This window comes from Knufia obscura (genome assembly GCF_036327395.1).
Source record: "Knufia obscura strain CCFEE 5817 isolate CBS 148926 chromosome Unknown scaffold_2, whole genome shotgun sequence".
NCBI classification, from domain to species: Eukaryota; Fungi; Ascomycota; class Eurotiomycetes; order Chaetothyriales; family Trichomeriaceae; genus Knufia; species Knufia obscura.
Genome location: NW_027042688.1, coordinates 2,451,807 through 2,470,429, shown reverse-complemented (window position 1 = coordinate 2,470,429; position 18,623 = coordinate 2,451,807). Strand labels below are relative to the sequence as shown.

At 50.7% G+C, this 18,623-nt stretch overlaps 7 protein-coding genes across 7 annotated transcripts; 4 read left to right on the top strand and 3 right to left on the bottom strand.

Moving 5' to 3' along the window:
• Positions 1–5,006: 5,006 nt before the first annotated feature.
• On the bottom strand, positions 5,007–5,825 carry PIB2 (Zn finger protein; the record flags this gene model as incomplete). Its single annotated transcript, XM_064871194.1, has 1 exon — positions 5,007–5,825. The coding sequence occupies one exon, from the start codon at positions 5,823–5,825 to the stop codon at positions 5,007–5,009; it is 819 nt and encodes a 272-aa protein (XP_064733647.1).
• A 2,122-nt stretch (positions 5,826–7,947) lies between these two features.
• Positions 7,948–8,529, top strand: PMZ80_002761 (uncharacterized protein; the record flags this gene model as incomplete). The annotated part of the gene is made up of 1 exon (XM_064871193.1): positions 7,948–8,529. The coding sequence occupies one exon, from the start codon at positions 7,948–7,950 to the stop codon at positions 8,527–8,529; it is 582 nt and encodes a 193-aa protein (XP_064733646.1).
• Positions 8,530–8,934: 405 nt separating this feature from the next.
• On the bottom strand, positions 8,935–9,423 carry PMZ80_002760 (uncharacterized protein; the record flags this gene model as incomplete). Its single annotated transcript, XM_064871192.1, has 1 exon — positions 8,935–9,423. The coding sequence occupies one exon, from the start codon at positions 9,421–9,423 to the stop codon at positions 8,935–8,937; it is 489 nt and encodes a 162-aa protein (XP_064733645.1).
• Positions 9,424–10,046: 623 nt separating this feature from the next.
• Positions 10,047–11,118, top strand: PMZ80_002759 (uncharacterized protein; the record flags this gene model as incomplete). Its single annotated transcript, XM_064871191.1, has 2 exons — positions 10,047–10,471; positions 10,518–11,118. The coding sequence occupies 2 exons, from the start codon at positions 10,047–10,049 to the stop codon at positions 11,116–11,118; spliced, it is 1,026 nt and encodes a 341-aa protein (XP_064733644.1).
• Positions 11,119–11,492: 374 nt separating this feature from the next.
• Positions 11,493–13,202, top strand: ECM14 (putative metallocarboxypeptidase ecm14; the record flags this gene model as incomplete). The annotated part of the gene is made up of 1 exon (XM_064871190.1): positions 11,493–13,202. The coding sequence occupies one exon, from the start codon at positions 11,493–11,495 to the stop codon at positions 13,200–13,202; it is 1,710 nt and encodes a 569-aa protein (XP_064733643.1).
• Positions 13,203–13,662: 460 nt separating this feature from the next.
• Positions 13,663–14,910, top strand: PMZ80_002757 (uncharacterized protein; the record flags this gene model as incomplete). The annotated part of the gene is made up of 1 exon (XM_064871189.1): positions 13,663–14,910. One exon carries the CDS (start codon positions 13,663–13,665, stop codon positions 14,908–14,910), a length of 1,248 nt encoding a protein of 415 aa, XP_064733642.1.
• A 1,008-nt stretch (positions 14,911–15,918) lies between these two features.
• PMZ80_002756 (uncharacterized protein) lies at positions 15,919–17,157 on the bottom strand (the record flags this gene model as incomplete). The annotated part of the gene is made up of 1 exon (XM_064871188.1): positions 15,919–17,157. One exon carries the CDS (start codon positions 17,155–17,157, stop codon positions 15,919–15,921), a length of 1,239 nt encoding a protein of 412 aa, XP_064733641.1.
• Between the last annotated feature and the right edge of the window lie 1,466 nt (positions 17,158–18,623).

Sequence of the window (18,623 nt, the reverse complement as noted above, 5' to 3'; positions counted from 1 at the left end):
GTAGAGATGAGGACTTAGCGAGTTCGCTAGATTGAATTCTGTGGGAAGATCATTGGAAGACACCTGAAGATAAGTGCTGTAGCTCCGTCAAATCAGAAGGGCTGGGATGCATAGAGCGTCTAGCAGCTTTTCAGTCGTTGTAAGCACGGCCCCAGCTCAGATTGCCCAGTTGAGATATTCCAAATAAGTGTGCGCTTTGTGTCACGTCAGTCGTGTCTGCCATGACACAGACGGTCGTACAGGTGTACAGATTTCACATGTCTACTAGCAGATGTCCTCTCCAGGATGGCTTGTGCCATTCGGGGGCAACATTTCGTGGCGGCCAACATGTGATTTCAGTTTTCCATGATTACTTTGCACCTGCTCCAGGGACCACGATTTGTTCGTGCTTTGCATTCGCGTCACTGCGCTAGCGATCACCTCAAATATCTGTGACAACCCCGATTCGAATGGCAACTCCCAGCAGAATGTACTGCCTAACGTGCCTTGCAACATGATCTTTATCAGTGTTGAGACATGAAGGTATATCTGGAAGGTAAAACGAGCCGTTGATCTCGTAGCATGTTTGCCCTTCAGTCTTCAACGTCTAATGTAGCCACATCCGGGCGTACACATTATGTGTTTTAGACCTTGCCATACATAATGCCATGAATCAAGCAATCTCCAACAAGCTCGTGTGTGTCCGGAGGGCTCTCCTCATGGATTACGAAGTCTTTTCGGAAGCCGGCAAGCCTGTTCCCTCCATAATTTGCCGGTTTTGGAAACAGGGCTCAAGAATTATCGCCTTCACAACCCCCTCAGTGCACAACGCGAGAGGCATATCATGTGATATCCCTATAGCTGATTCTCTGATGGTAGTCGAACATCTTGTACTAGTTTGTAAGTTTATTGTCCCAATATGTTGTGAGCAGGTGCTGCTGAAGGGAAACCATTGAACAGGTGTGCCAAGGAAACCGGCAAAACTATTGAGGGAACGGGCTTGCCGGCTATTCCGCGCTTCCCCCATGCTGCCATGCATGTGAGGCGCAACGCTTGATGACCGTCGAGGCGCGAGCACCCTTCAGCACAACGATGAAGTCGCTGTTTCGTGTATGAGTTAGACCCTACCCCAGGAATCTTTTTGTCTCCAAAACAGTCGTTTATTGCACAGCATACGAGTATTACCTAAGAAGGTCTCTGATAATGATATCCTGTGACGCTATCCAATGAGCATTGCTTGTGGGAAGCGCTCGATGGCCATACGAAGTAGTAGTGCTCCATAAGACGCTCTCGACTCTCTTCGCCGCTCTGGCAGTTTCAGAAGTGGTATAACAACAGAACGAATTAGTTTGTAGACATCCTGATCAAACAAATGATCCTCGTAACGCACAGAAGCACAACAGACTTACTGTAACGACCAAAGGTTGAGGTAATCCATATTTTACTAGATAGGAGAGAGCAACTATCTAGCCGAGGTTGCGAGCGACAAGAGGGTCAATCTCGAGGCACGTGGTGGACTGTCAAGACATCAAGGGGCCAACTCCATGACACTTGCCAGGAAACGTCGCTGAGGTGTTCGCCCCTTCGATTGTACCTGCTAAAGTCGTCGCCGACAACAAAGACACAACTGTGTGGTAACAGATGACAAAGCAGAGCAATAGGGTGATTACATCTGACCAGGTGGACAGCATAGATCAGGCATGCGTCATATGTCCTTCAATTCCTGCACCGGTAGCAGGACGATGGTCACCGATAGCATCGACATCGTCTAGTCTCTGACCTTCGCAGTCGTGGTACCTGCCACGTTCAGACACGGCGACTCCAGCAGAAGGGTTCCCAGCTGCATGAAATTCGTGACTCGATTCTCTCAGGTATGCTGGGCCCGCATATATTGCATGGTTTGTCATGTCGAGCTCGACTTTGCGGACGTGGTCCCACACCCATGAAGGCTGGGATGGCGGTCTCGACTCCGGTTGCGGAATGGCAGTTAGCAACTTCAGACTGCTGGTGCCCCCTAGATGTGGGACGGTGAATGCCTTGTATACCTCACTAACATCAAGTGAGTAATCTGGCTTCAACCTCTAGGTACGTTCGATACCCGTACGCTCTGCTGAAACCTAGACTGCGTAAATCCTGTCTCTATTGTCGCTCGCGCCACATCTGCGCTTGAGCACAAAAGTCTCGCGAGATCACCGGCGTCCTCCTCACGGTTCTGATAGATTCTCCTTTGCTCTGCTAACCGCTCCACGTGCGGTATTGTCCGTGTACTGAGAGACACGAGCGCTTCGATTTCGGTCCAACCCAGCTCGTGTGGTTCGCACATTAGCGTCGCTTGCGGTGCGACAGCGAGCTCCCGCACAACCCATCGCCGGCTAAACCAAGGTCTCGTCGAATCAGGGTTGGGAGAAGTGTTGACAAGCCCTTCATCGATATAGCTGAACGACATTGAATCAATGTTCTTGGCGAGTGAGCTTTGCCCATAGTCGAGCGCCTCGGGAATATTGAAAGTGGTAGAAGTATTGAGGCTTCCAGGTCGCAGCTTAGCATAGCGGAGAGGTGCGCCAATACTGTTCAAGGCCGCCTCTGTGTCTGAGCCTGCGTCCTCAAGCCAACGCGTTGTGTGGTGACAGAACGTGGTGACTTCGCAAATCGTTTGTATTGCGCTTCGTAAGCTGCGCCAGAACATGAATGTTCGTGATGAATACGTTTCAGACAATGACTGTCATGGTGAAGTCGACGCACGCACAAACGACGCTGTAGGTATATGATCGATGTTGCTGCTCTCCGAACATCCCATCGTGTTCCGTACCGTCCGTCCAGATTCTCTGCGTCGGTGTTCTCTGCAAATCCACATCTGCCGTTGTGCCTAGCGACTTACCACTCGTACGCTACCATGTGCCAAAAATGGCACCACGATTGCGTCTGCTCCACTTGCCACCGGGAGTACTTCGTATCTATCGAATGGTACCACGACGACCTGACCAGATCCGAATGTAAAGGCTTCCGCGGCTGCGGCGCAGTGTATTGCAAGCCATCCCTTAGGGCTGTGTGCGGTACATGTCCGTCATGCAAGCATTCTTCGACTTGCAAGGCTTGTCGCAAGAAGTCCCATGCAAATCGATTTTGTGCTCAGTTCATCGCCCAACGTAAGTTTGCAGGGATCAAGCATTTCAACGAAGTGGACCGATGACAGTCGCAAGCTGAACTTACCGGCACCTACATCTCTACTGAAGGGCCGCTGAATGAAGATTGGTTGTGACAGCGAATGGTGCGCCATTGAACTCAATGAGTTTCTGTCCATCGTTGTCGCCCCAACAGTACGATAGTGCTTCATGGGAAGGGCATGTTGGATCATCAAGGTTGCAATGGAACAACTGAAATTTGATGGGTTGATCGAGGTCGCCAGGAAACAGTTGGAGGAGACGGTATTCATGCACCCTTTCTGCCAACTGGTCATACACGAAGAGTGCCATGAATGAACAGCCGCTGCAGTACTCGGGGGCACGCCAGTATCCTGTAAAGAGCAATTACCAGGAGAACATCAACTAATGACCTGAAACCAGGCTCGGTCGAATCGCGAGCCTGCGAGGAGTCTAGAATACGTCAGTCTCGTGTTTGGGGAGCACGCCAGTTGTTAGCTGTGCGTACATCGGCCACGTTGATATTCCTGGTGGAGGCTCATTGACCAGAGAACGATGAAAGTAACGGTGCCTAATCCACCGTCCTGCACTGCCATTATGCAGACTGAACTTCGGCAAGCAGCGCGCTTTCTCCTTAAAAGACCCGACGCGCAAGAACTGTTTCTCATCGCACAGCTTCGAGCCTGCTTCCTCCTCTGCTCAAGCTCCCACGGCATTGTGAGAAATAACGTTGCAGCTTGCTCAGCCTCAATTGTTACAAATGTTGCACCAACTCCACGCCAAGACTGAATCTCGTGCTGCCTCAGGCCACTGCTTGACAGCAAGAGGCATCCAAGCGCCAGCCCCGAGTCCAAGACAAAAGCGTCTCAGCTAGTACTGTTGTTACTTGGTAGGCCAAGTGTGATTGAAGTTGCGATGCGCAATGGAGACACCAGGATGCAGCAGGATAGATACGACACAAGATTCAAATGAAATTCAGGCAGAAGGCACCGTCTAAAATCGCAAAATGTCTCTTTTCTATCATTCTATATGAACTCTATGGTAATACCAGCATGTACAAAAGCACATCTCCTGCGTAGCTGGCCGATATTGCCCGGACTTCATGCCCGGACGTGTCAACTCATTCTAAATCCTAGGTTGAGACCGTCCTGCAGGTTGGTTGCACAGCATAAACGCCGTACCACATCGGTTCCCCATCTATCAGATGATCGTCCCCTCAAAACCGGAAAATCCCAAGAAAATTGTGCTAAATCCTCAGGCTGCCGACAACGCCACGCTCTCAAACATAGATGGATAACAAAACAATATAAGCAGGAGCAAAAAAGATCTAGTCTATTACCAAGAAGTCATCTGAACATATTAGCGCTCGAGCGCATCTTCCCAGGTTAATTGCTGCTGACCGGTCACGGAGAAGTGCCGATGAGGATGAAAAGTAGCCGCGGGGGCATACTCCGGGACGCGTGAGCTCTGAGTAAGTTGGTTCAGCTATTGATCTCAGCGCCAAGCCAACGATAGCTTCGACTCGGTCCAGGGGCGGTATGGAGGGTATGCTTTCGCCGACGATGACTACGCATCGTATGATACCGGTTCAGCTGTTCAGTGTCCTGACCGGTCATCGAGAATCTGTAAGCTGAAATTAGCAAATCGTTGCCTTGGCCGTGGCGGGTGCATTATGTTCGATAGTTTTCGACAGGTGCCATATTCAGACAAGCGCGCCGATGCTAGCCGACGAACGAGTCAAATTTGCGCATTTCATAGGCCGGCCCCTGTACCTCGGCACGGCTTGCTTCATATCCACTGTATGTGGTAATGTCTGACGGTGCGCCTGTCGCGGTGCTGGGTCCTTTGTAAGCATGGATGCCGATTGTTCAGTTAGAGAAGGATGAATCAGAAGGTGCTCCATGCCCAGTCTCTGGGGACACTGTTCGCCATCGACTGTTGTTCCTGTTTCCCGCCTTTAGTGGCAATGGCGGAAGACACCATTCTGCGGTGGCCAGGCGCATGGGCAACAATGGGAGCCGAGTTGTAGCTTTTCGAATCCTCACTCCCAGCGCTGCCACTGCTGTTCTTGCGCTGCAGGCTTCTAGCTGTGTCCCATCTTGAGTACTGTCTGTGACAGGTTTGGCATGCCCGAGACTGATAGCCGTTGGGGTGGAATTTGGCCTCCTGGTCAAGTGGGATGGTTTGGCTAGAATGTGATGAGCAGAAGATATGCCCGCAGTGTCGACAATGATGCTTGCGCACAAATAGGTTGAAATTGCTCCTACATTGGGGCGAATCGCAGCTCGTAGAAGCCTCGTCTGGTTTCCAATGATCTTGCTTGGGCGGACCAGTAACATCTCCTAGGTCCTCTTCATCGGCCTGTATTTGCGACAAGTAGACATCCAGATCTGATTGCTGTGATTGCGAGTCATTCTGCTCCTCAAGATTGTCCAGCGAGCCTCTCGTGCTTTTCGGTGGTGTCATGGGAGACATGACTGGAAAATGCTCCGTGGGTCTGAGAACTGCTGGGACATACAATGGTGACTTTAGTGGCCTTAACTGTTTCGTGGGGTTTGGATTGTATGCTTGAGGCATGTCTCCCATTCTGGGCGAAGCAGGTGAAGTCGAGCTCACAGGCGATGGCTGTCCGTTTGAGCCATAATAAGACATCATGTTGTTTTGCGGGATCGTATATGTCTGTGTAGGGTACGCCGTAGTTGCCATATTTGCGACGTGTTTAATGCGACACCTTATGGTAGGGAAGCCGGTGAGATCGTTGCCAACTCTTACGAGCACGACGCTGTCGGATGAGTATATGTGTACGGAAACAGAAGCGGCCGGCTAGTGGCGGTGCTAACAACCAGACGCTCTCGGGCTGCGGACTGCGCGACAGTATTTCTCGAGTAGAGTTTCCTATTTCCAATTTCACTTAGGTCTCGTGCTCGGTACCGGAATATCGGGCTCTTCTAGAAGGAAACAATGAGAAGCGTGTTGCTTTAGCGGCAGGTACACAACGTTTCGTGGGGTGAAGAGGTGGGATATGGGGAAGGTGTGGTGGACGAAGGAGGAAAGAGCACATGCGACAGCCAGCAAGATGATAAGAAACTCGAGGAAGCGGTTGTATGATAAGACAGAGGGCGGAAGCAGGTGCTCTCGTGCTTATGCGCAGCTGTGACGAGCGAGCAACAAGCATCTTCCTCGTTTTGATCGCCGTGGCCGATAGATGCCCAAGGAACTCTCTTGCGCTGGTGTATGAACGATGGCCAAATCGAATTTAGTTCTAGGAGACAGTTGCGCGAAGTGGAAAAGCATGTGCAAATCGTCCGACTTAAGCCTGCGCTGGTGCGCGCTCTGATAAGAAACCAGTATCCATGATTGGTTGCGCAAAACAACGGAAGCCATTGTGAGGGATGCAACTGCCGTCTGCGCTTTGGTTGAGAAATCGCGCTGTTTTTGATTCGTCGGCACGCCTCTCGTAGTACCTCCATCCAAATCCTGCTGCCTTTGAACTGCTCGCCTTCCTTATTACAGTACTTGTACCCTCGTCCTTAGACTCTATGCTCGTTTGTGATCATTCCGTTATGCCAGGCTACCTTTTCGATTGCAGTGATTGAGCCTACTGTACAAGCTCGTGAAAGGCAGTCTGATAATGGTTGACCTGCATAATTAAAATACGCGTTTGGTATGCCCTGGAGTCGTTGTTCACGCTTGAAGACGTTCTTACCCTATGGACGCTCCTGCGAGAAATCACACGAGCAGAGCCCACATTAACTAGAACAAGTGGGCTGCTGCTTTCCTCCCCACCGTACTGGAGTTGCAGGGTCACAATGCCGAGATTGGCCGAAATTCAAAGTTGAACCTCAACTCAAGTCGCGAGTCATGCAGAGCTTTGTCGAACCATTATTTGACGATGGGGCAGGCAACCAGAGGGCTTCGGGTGTGGTTCAAGCCGACCACGAAATAGTACTTGTTTCCGTGTACACGTAGCACTACAAGCGTTGCTGATGTACCGCAACTTGCTTGTTCGAGCTCACGGCCGTAGCAGCCTCTCGCGAAGAGCATATCTGTGCAACAGGAACAACAGACATGAGCGTAATAAGCGTCTACCGAAACAAGATGGTCCCATGCAACACATCCGCAGATCTGGAGCTGCAGCCAAAGCCGCGCAATATGACACCATGGTTTTGTCGCTTCGCACTTCAAGTTGCCAGGAAAGCTCCTCCTCAGTCTTCGCACCATCTGCTTTACTCGTAGGAAGAACATCATCTCATTGGTCTTTCGCAAAAGGACCTGGGTGAGCAACACCGTGCTCCAGAAAAGCTCAACAGTCTAGCTACAAACAACAACTCCTTCCAGGATGACAGTTGCTGCTAAAGTTGTCTAGGGTAGGGTTTGACGCCTAAAGTTCCGGCTTCTCATCCTTATGCGGCTATCCGGTGTGACTTGCAGGAACCCTGGACTGTGCACCGAATTATTGGCAAGCGCCCGTCCTGTCCCTCATTGCCATTCGAGCCGAGCAGTTAAGCGCTATCCACCCTTCCGAGGAATGTGTGACCACGACCCATGGCTTCGGTAACTGTCAGTCATCCACGTCAATTGTTGGATCCAGCACTTTGGGTCTTGCATAATAGTAATACTTCAAATCGTACCAGTCATTTGCCTCCGATCAACGTCTGTCCATCTTTCTGGCTGCCCGTCTGAGGCCTGGCCGTCTTTCCCTCAACATCGCGCACAGAATACACGAAGAGTCCTCCTTTCGCTATTCTCGCCACAGCCCCACTTCAGGACTTTGTGCATCACCTGGCGTGGCGAAACACAACTGCCTTTGCTCATTACCTACAGGATTATGTCGAGAGCTTCAAAGTCGAAAAGCAAAAGGATAGAATTACCGCGAGATGTGACACCTTACTGGTTAGAAAGAGGGTACCGGCCGGAAATCGCTGCTCTTGGTCCGGCACCGAACGAAGATCCAGCCGGTGAGGAGGCGTACCAACGAGCATTCTTGGAACTAGCACAAACCGTACCGCCACGGCTACCAAACCCTTCACATTATCCAAACTCACCATCTGCACGTGAGTATGTGCGGAAGCGAAGCATGGACTTTCAAGGACTACGAGGCGAGAAACGGCAAGGCGAGCCTGATAGTCAACAAGTTACTCGCAAATTTCGAGATCCTGATCAAAGCCCGATCGTACCTGGGAAGAAGAGTACGAGTACGTCGCCAGCAAGCAATTACAGTGCAAGCTCTATGATGCCACCGCCTTCTTTCATGGCGACCCCCCGAACAAGAGAAGAGCCACCCAGCCAATATGGTTTTCAACCTCAGATTGCGCAGCTACCACCGCCTCAACCTTTCCAGACTGGACCTCGATTGGGCGTACTGGAACCGTTTGGAGCACCAAGCGGTCCCGTCAACAAGCTGAAATAGTGATTTCTTGACTCGACATCCCACCAAAATTACGGCATGGATGGATTACAGTAATTGACTGCATTCAACGATTTTACGATGGAACGAAAAGCACACGCATGGACACGCTCCATACGGAATATCAAGCTGGCCACTCACGTCAGTACTGGAGGGCACGCCAGTACCGTCCAAAGAGCGATTATCAGAGAGACGTTAGTCGGTATTTTGACGTCGATTCGCGAATTTACGCAACACCTATAAATATTCAATCTCGCATCTGGGGAGTACGCCAGTTTCTGACCTCGTTGCTTGTGCGGCCACGTTGATATTCCGCGCGGAGACACGGTGTCCAGGAAGGATATTCGGTATAAGCGGACGTTCAGCATTTGGCTCGGTTTGCATTATGGCGTTATGGTTACGGTAGACTTAGACCGGCTTAGTACCAGGACATTGCTCAACCAGGTCAATCATCGGCATGAACAGGTCGTGCTTGCCTCCTCCACCAACCTTCTCTCCTCCATCAGCCATCTTATTCTCCTCATACCACCGCAACATCTCCTCCCAACTGACCCACTCCCAACTTTCACACTTCTCCGGCTCCAGCAACTCCGGCTGAACCCCCTCCTTCACCAACCGACTAACCATGAAAATAGTGACATAGTGCTTCGACCCGTCTATCCGTGGGCTGTTCGTTGCTGCCAAATACCGCACATCTCTGATTTCGAGACCCGTTTCCTCGAGGATTTCCCGCTTGGCACATTCTTCGAAGGACTCGTGAAGTTCAAGGTGGCCACCTGGTAGTGCCCATGTGCCTTGGCCGTGACTGCCCTTTCGTTTACCGAAGACGAATTCGTTGTTTGAGTTGAGGATGAACACGCCAACGCCGACGCGTGGGACTGAGTGATCTTGAGGCATGCTTGACCTTCGTGCTTGATAGGCTTGATGAACGGTGAGCTGGTCTTGGATTGGGATAGTTTGCAGAACTCGTAATGGTCGGATGGACGTCTTGCAATTTTGTTATTGTCGAAGCAGATGCGTGCAAAGGAATGGACGACTTGAGATCAGTCAATGATATGCAAAAGGCTACGCGGCTCTGCAAACGAACGACAGTGAATCAACACCGTAACGGGTGAAATGGCGAGGCAGATCTCAGTGTTGCACATCGAATCGACCTACTGTATGATTGGTCGGTGCCAAGTGGTGGAGCAAACACTCTCTTCTTCGCACCAGCCCGGACGAGTTCAGCCTTCACTTCCTTTTGAACACTTTCAATGCTGCAACTCATCGATGTGGTTCGCCGTCCACGCTGTAGTTCTGCTGTTCGAACCACGGAGATAAGTCGACATTCGAAAGGATTGCATGAACGGGGCCGCTTGTGAAGCCTAAGGGTCATTTCTCAAAGGAGCATGGAAGGGAAAAATGACTATAAAAGAGGTTCAAGTCCTCCTACTTTTATCGATCCCTTTTTTCTCAAGTCAGCTCGTGCACTCAACTATTAACAAGTAACCGCGCCCCAACAACTGATTTCCACCAACAATATGTCCCCATCCACAAGAAAGGTCGGCCCAGACGGTCCGCAAGTCAATGCTATCAGCTACGGGCTTATGTCCTTAGGGCACGCTTATGGCAACGCTGGCGATACACCTTCACGTCTCGAGTCTCTTGACAAGCTCTACAAGGAGGGCATCACCACCTGGGATGGTGCCGACATCTACGGTGACACCGAACAGCTGGTTGGAGAGTGGCTCAAGGCCAATCCTGATAAGCGGAAGGACATCTTTTTGACCACCAAGTGTGGTATCACGCCTACTGGCGTTCGATCTGACCCTGCATACGTCAAAGAGTCTTGTGCGAAGAGTTTGGAGAAGATGAATACCGAATACATTGATTTGTACTACGTCCACCGTGTTGACCAGAAGACGCCCATCGAGAAGACTATGGAGGCGCTAGTTGAGCTGAAGAGGTAAGCCATGCAGACGTGTATCTCCAGCGCTTACTGACAAGCGCAGCCAAGGCAAGATTCGACAAATCGGCCTCTCCGAAGTTTCAGCTCGCACTCTACGACGAGCATGTAAGGTTGCTCAAGTCGACGCTCTTCAGACAGAGTACTCGCCCTTCGCACTCGACATTGAGAGGGCCGAGCCCGGCGAGAAGTCGATCCTCGAAACTTGTAAGGAGCTCAACATCAGTGTCTTCGCGTATTCACCACTCGGCCGCGGCTTCTTGACTGGTACCATCAAGTCACCTGCTGACTTAAAGGATGACTTTCGAGGTATGGTACCAACCTTCAAAGAGGATGCTTTCGACAAGAACATGGAAGTGGTTCGAGCTATCGGTGCCGTCACAGAGCAGATCAAGAAGAAGCAGCCTGAGGCTACGCAGGCTCAGGTTGTGCTTGCATGGTTGCTCAGACAGTGGGAGGGTATCATTCCATTGGCGGGCACAAGAAGTGTTAGCAGAGCGAAGGAGAATTTTGGCGGAGATAGTGTGACATTGTCCGATGAGGATGATGCCGCTATCCGAAAGGCTGCTGAGGGGTTGAAGAAGATTGGCGATCGATATCCTGGAGGTATGCAGGAGCAGCTGAATGCTGACACTCCTGAGTTGTAGGATGCCTTTAATGGCGGAAAAGCATGTCCTGTCCCGAGCCAATAGCATTTATAGAATGAGCCGTATGTTGGTAGAGTAGTGCCCTGTTTCTGCATGACCTCGGTAATGCTCGTGTCGCGTGCTCTCCTGCCAGGAACTTGATATCGTCCTCAGGAACGCCTCTCCGATAGGCTTAGTGCCGCTACAGCTGACCCACTCGCACAGCCCGGATCGCAACTTCTTCAGCTGCGCAAAGCCCTGAGCGCCAACTTCAAGGCTGCATCATTTTCTGTGCCAATGTGTTCTTGCCAGCTTTCTGCTTTGTGGTCACAACAGCTGGCTTGATGCCTCACTTCCGAGCACTTGTATGATTTTACGATATTCATGAACCAATAATGTATATGCCTTCGATTCGCAGTCTGTCTCTTTGCTTGTTCTTTGTCGCATCGTCATTATCAGTACCCACAAGCGAATCGCACGCTGACCAGCAAGTCTTGCTTGCAACCAACGCCCACTCCTCACAATTGAAAGAGTCGACATTCATAAGCCGGATCTGCGGCGGAATCATAGAGGCGGTATGGCCTTACTATAAGAGTTCTCCGTCCAGGAATAGCCAGTCACCAACAACATCAGCCAGAGCCAGCAAGCTTCAGTCCAGGTATGGCGACGACGTGGTGCTTCGTTTCAAGATCAAGACCGAAGAGGAGGCCAAGCAGTTTGCAGAGGCTGTAGACACGCTCTTTCTAGATGTGTGGGAAGCAAGCAAAGACTGGGCAGATGTGAGGATATCTAAGAAGGTCTTGCCATCGTTTATGACTTTACTTCCGGAGTCTATGCAGCAGTCACATACTCCAATCATTACACAACTATCGAAAGCTGTATTGGACACCTTTCCAGCTACTGGCGACAGCCAGGATGAACGATTTCGACCAGGCTCTGGCATGCCGCATGACCTCTTTTTCGAGAACTACCAGCCACTGTCTGTCATTTACCCATGGCTGAGACAACTAGCCTCAATGTTTCCGGACAGGACACAGCTGTTCACAATCGGTACTTCCTTCGAAGGCCGAGATATTCCAGCACTTCGAATTGGTGTCGAACCGAGCGACGACGACCCCCACAAGGACGAGAAGCGACATACAATCGTGATTACGGCTGGCAGTCATGCAAGAGAATGGATATCTGTTTCGACAGCAACATATCTCCTTCGAGGCTTACTTCACAACTTTGACCCACATCATCACGATACTATCGAGAAATTGCTGACACATTATGATTTCATTTTTGTACCCATTCTCAATCCGGACGGCTATGAGTACACGTGGACCACCGATCGACTCTGGCGCAAAAATAGGCAAGATACATCTCTACCCTTCTGCCGAGGCATTGATCTCGACCGCAGCTTTCCGTTTGGCTGGGACGGTGATACACAAGCAGACAATCCATGCTCCGAGTCCTATGCCGGAGAACATGCGTTACAGGGCCTTGAAGCACACAGATTAGCTGAGTGGGCCTTGAACGAGACCGACAAAGGAGATAGGATCTTTTCTGCCTTCATTGACCTCCACAGCTATTCTCAGGAAATCTTGTACCCTTACAGCTACACCTGCGATAAACAACCACATAACCTTGAGGATCTGGAAGAGCTCGCCATAGGTCTGGCCAAAGCTTACAGATTGACTGCTGGGCATTACTACGGCGTGGACAGTGCATGCGAAGGGGCAGTCACGCTTACTACTCCTGGCTCCACCAAGAACAGCGAGCCTGTTAGAACGAACGTTGAGCTGTCTGGTGGCAGCGCGTTAGACTTCTTTTACCAGAACATGACAGTGAAATATGCTTTCCAGATAAAGCTGAGGGACACTGGCAGCTACGGTTTCCTGCTACCCAGGGAGAATATTGTGCCGACTGGTATCGAGACTTTCAATGCATTTCTGGGACTGGGCAAATGGCTGCTTGGAAATCGCGGCATTGAAGGGTACACGAGTTTAACACCGGATGAGACCTGGGGTCAAGAAGAGCTCATTGTTAACGAGACGGGTGAAACCAACGATGTTAGTGACGAGGATGATGACGGCTTTTGGTGGCGAAGAAGAAAGCGGTAGCTGTCGCCGTTAAGGTGACAGGTTCAAGGAATATCGAAAAGTGACAACAGTACCGATTTTATACACATTATGAGACCACGCTTTATAAGAGGACAGCATCTTTCAGTGTTAAATTTGGGCAGGGTTGTCACTAGAGTTGGCATTCACTGGTAGATCCTGATACATCACGGCCAACTTTTTGTCTTCACTTTCCTATTCGACTGCACTGCACTTCGACCACGCTCAATAACGCTAAGTGATCACATCTTACTTGCAGTTTGCGCTTCATGGGTATCACCAGCACTCTCCAACGCTCGATTTTTATGTCCTACTTAAGCGGTCTTCACGCTTTCAACATATACCGAATGCTGATTTCCACCATAAGTCGACCACTTCAACAAAACACCTGCCCGCTCCCTTGAGAATCCACGAGCTGATTCGACTCTGTTAGACTACTAGAATACACCATATTCCTGCCACAATGCCGGAAACCCAAACCAAGAGAAAGAGAGCTGGTGAAGGGGGCCTTATCCGCCAAAATAGAGCCAAATACCAGAAGATAATAGCTTCGAAGAGAGACGACTACGAAGATGACGACGCTTCCATGAGTGATGCATCCACGCGAGATGCCGAGCCAGAAAGCAGCATAGACAGTCCACCTTCGCCCCTTCCATCGCGATTCACGGCCGTCCGACCGCCACACCCAACGCCTGCAGACCATGCCGCCGCCGCCCGCACCAATACTGCATATGATAGAGACCCAATATCAATAGCAGAGTTCAGTTTCATGGGAGATCAAGCTGAAGAAGCAGCACGACAGGTCGAGAAGGAGGTTGCCATGACTAGCGATCCGAACGGCAGACTTTACGTTTCAGCTACTCATGGCGCCGAGTCATCTACCCCAATGATGCAGGACGCGAGTACAGGCTTCAGAGACGCCAGACCCTCTTCTCTGCTGAGCTTCAATCCCTTCGCGAATACACTGCCAACACCAGCAGCTGCATCACATCTTTCGGCATCAGAGACGTCTAGAAGCCCGTCACCGATTCCAATAACACCGAAGAAAGGTCGGCCAACTATAGATGATTCAATACGAGAATATGCACCCGTCCCGTCAGAAATTATTGGACATAACGTGGATACAGGTTCGCCAGTTTACCTGTCTGGTTCGAAAACTGTACCGTCCAGAGCCAGGAAATCGCGTCACGCTTCGGCATCTACAAAGGGTACGGGCGGTGCAGTCGATGAGGATAGTGCAGACGAGGACCTTTCGAATAACAAAGTTGGAAGGAGCACAGGCAAGGGAAAGGCGAAAGAGAAAGCTCCTCGAAAGTCGACTGCGAAGGCAGCAAAGACGGCTGCCGCAAAAGTACCTGCGAAGAAAACTCCTGCTACTAAGACGCCATCAACGAAGCCCAGCACAAAACCCACCAAGAAGCCTGCCGCAGTCAAGCGACAGCCCGCACCATCTGAAACAAAACCTTCCGAGTCACCTTTCACCATACCCACGTCTCCTCCAACCAGCACGATTCTATCAGCTATCACGAATGCACCTCTAACACCCGAACACACCGACCAAAAAGACGAAACTCTCCGCAAACAAGAGCGCCGAAAGCACCGAGCACAGCGTGAGAAAGAATTGGTAGAGGCACGGAAGACGTGGCAGGCTGGTGGACACAAGATGCCGAGGAACTGGGGGTTGGTTGGGTTACCGGAGGATGAGGCGTGAATCGCAGAAGTCAAGAAGAGGAATGTGCCTGGAGGAAAGTTGGAAGGGAAAGCGAAGATGGAGCATAGGATATCTGATTTTGTACGGGGGGTGTCCCAAAGCTCAGAATTCGAGATAACTGTATAAAGGCGCATGACCAGTAGAGGTTTACTTGAATCCTAGTCACAATTGTCAGGACTACAACGTGGATGTGAGGCAAGAGCGAATACATGTAGATATAGAAGGTGAGAATGTGAAGAAATGATGAATCAATATTGATCGCCACGATTGAAATCCTGTTGGCAGCTGGAACCCACACCGTCGCGAGGATCATGTATGTAAATTGCATGTAATATACTCAAAACGAGTCAATCAATGTAGCAGAAGTGAGACGTCGGGGGGGCCCCATGTCAGTCAGTCGGCAAGTAATCCAGGTCAGCAGAAACCCTATGGAGAACGCGTGCTGCCACAAGGGAGGAATGAGTCTCGTCGCAACTTCTTGTCACTTCGACGCATCACCCGTTCCTCTATCGGTGGCGTCAAAGGGCTATTGGAATTAGATACTTCGACCTGTGCGGTCATTGGCACAGACTGAGGGATGTCGAAGGCGAGATTGGATTATGGATGGCTCGAGGGTGCTCGCCTGGCAATGGCGGAGATGAGGTGGTACGCTGTGCATCTGTCGGCCTTGGTGCTTTGACGACGTTGCAGGAGTGGAAGGCTGGGAAGTGCGTTGTGGTCGATGAACTGGTTGTGCCTTCTTCCGCCGCCGCCGCTCGCGTTACGTCTGTCCTTGTAGGTATCATTTGAGTGCACCGAACAGGACAATTTTGGCGTACTGCAATAGATTGTATCTTCAGGACTGAGGTTCCATCGACTGGTTGTGGAACAGGCGTTATAGGTCCGTTCATACTAGCAAGTAATGTCTGGTTGTGGTCATACCGGTTGGGAATCTTGGCTCCATCCGCCGTCAGCGTTATGTTGCGCGGAGGTATGGGCAGTCGTGCTGAGGGTCGGTAGAATTATCCTCTACGAGGACATATGCTGCTGGAGATCATCGAGAAGACCTGGAAGGTAGATGACAGGATGGCCATCGTGGTTCTTAGATTTGCCGACCAGTCGCATGGTAAGCCGCAGTATCGGTCTGCAACAATGGGGGCGAAGAGCCAAAAGCCGTGTTATCTTCATGTCGAATTCTTGAATGTCTTTTGTTGAAGTTCGAGCCAGTCTTTGGTGCCTGGGTAGTCTTCCGTTACGTGGCTTCCTTGCTGTCCGGTTCTGAGCACCTGCAGCTGGCTTGACCGTATTCTGCTTGGTGGAGTGGAGGTTCGCCACGGCTGTCGTTTCTTCTTTCACCTTGTTGTCCTCTGCGGGCGCTAGGTCAGACGCATCTTCGCCTTGCACGACCTCTAATTTAGCTTTGATGTTGGCCAAACTCTTCTTGGACGTCTTCGTTGCACTAGTCTTGGCGATCCTGCCTGATTGAACACCATGAAGTGGCGCCTTGACCATTTTGCGATGAGCATCTGCCTTGCCCTTCTGCTCACGTTTTTGGTACTTCATGACCCAAGCTGAAGGAGGCTGTTGAAGATACATATTCTCGGATAGATCGATTGTAGGACCATGACCCTTCGCAGCTTTGTCAGCGGCCTTGTCAGCTTTTACGTTGCCTGTAACTCCGTAGTGGGCCGGACACCAGATGACCTGAAGATCGATCCCCATATTCTTTATGATTCGACTCTCCGCCTTCATATCAGCAAGTTGACTTTGGAAGGGAAGCTCGTATTGCTTCTTCTGTGGTATTGTGTGGAAGTTCTTGATCCAGTGCAGCGCCATTACGGAGTCCGAGAATATTTTGACACGGTGTACCTTGGAGACTCCTGTTTCGTGCGCTGCTTGACATCTATTCAGTGCCTCTGTGATCTCATAGCAAATGGCTAGCAGTTCGAGCCAATCATTCTTGATCTTGGAATCCCTTATGACGTGCCAGCGAAGCTCCTTCCAGTGCGCCTCTTCCTCCCTCGACAGCCATGCAAATGCGACGCCACCAGCAAAGCCAGTGTGTAGCGTAGACGAGTCTGTCCAGAAGATGAGGTCTTCAGTAGGATGTTGAGATGCCAGTGTGCTTTGGGCATTGTTGTGAGCGACATCTTTATCCTGCAGTCCTACCACTTCGCCTCCAAACTCCGTCTGAAAGAGAGCATTGCGCTTTTTTGGCAGATCTACAGAAGTGCCACTTGCTGAGGCGCAAGCTTCTAGGTTGTGCATTGTCTCTGGAAGCCGGTGGTCATCGGTAGCACGATCGTTGCAGTCAAGCAAATGCGTTGGAGCGTATTGCTATGGTCGTAGCTAGATGACAAGATAGGTTGCCCAAGACATGAGTACTTGCGAAGAAGGGAGCCAGCAGTAGAAGCAAGACGACATGATGGAACCTCTTCGATGTGGGTCATCGCACGCAGCGACTGAGTGCAAGAAAGTGAACGCAGGAGGGTGAACCATGCGAGCGACTTCCTTATCGACACATAGCGAAGTAGTGCTTGCTCCAGGCTACAGACTTGGGGTGACACTTTTACTTACTGTCGGTGATTTAGTCAGTAAAAACAGTACTGCAGCGACCAAATAAGGTGCTTGCACAGCCGTGTTAGTCGAAGCACAAACCGACCATGTATCAACTCTGGTAAGGAAGCATCAGTGTGGGAAGCCGAGCCATACTGAGGCTGAGGCTGATCATGGGGCGCAACCTGCTCAGGTGTTCTGCTTGTAATGGGGAGAAGCCGTGATCTCAATGCCTGCGTCGTGACAGTCTGCGAAGGTCGTGGCAAGAGCTTTCTTTCCCCTACATGATCGAGCGTTGGAGATAGGAAGCAGGATGGACTCGCATCGTTGCACGCGATTTCCGAGATTATCATGCTGCTTCATCGTTGAGGAGCAGGATAGCTCGCGTATCTTATCATTACCAGTATACCAACGTATGAATGAGACAGGTCATGAACTATTTGTGGTACTACGTAAGGAATGCAGATGTGCCAGCTAACTTGGAAAATCTTATCGAGCTAGCCTCCGGGCGGAAAATCAAGTTGGCCAAATCCGCTTCCGATTATTCGTCCCGGGAGCACCCCAGTACCTTATCAGATATGACACCTAAGCTACACCACTACCAGGACGATACGCGTTACAAGAAGTGTACTGAAAACTGCCTGCGAGGCAACTTAACGCATGCTCCCAAGGTTGTCTGGTACTCCGGTAACGTTGATTTTCCGCCAGGAGCTGGCGAAGTCGATCACGTGAGGTCACATCGAACAGGCAAGGTGGTGAGCAGCAGTACCCGACATAGTAGCCGAGTAGTCTTACAAGCTGTTTCAAGTGACGGATGTTGGAGAAGAACCAAAATCTAGGAAGACATTCATTCATTGCGTTAATGCAGCTTTCATGTTGTATTAATGGATGTGTGTATTCATGCAGGGGCTAGATATGTGAGGGGTGCCAGACGCTTCAAGCTCAGGACTTTGGTAGAGATACTGGCGAGCTATTCAGCTCACTATGTTCCGGGAGACGTCACACAAGCTGTTGTACTGGAGAGGAACCTGACCAGTGACAACGTCCTGCTTAGAGAACCGGTCCGCACTTGGAATAACGCTTCAGATCATCTGAGGTTGCTGCTGTCACTTTTCGAGCAGTAGCTTGGGTTCTTAGGGTCAACCGCCTGACGCTGAATACATTCCGATCAAGTGACC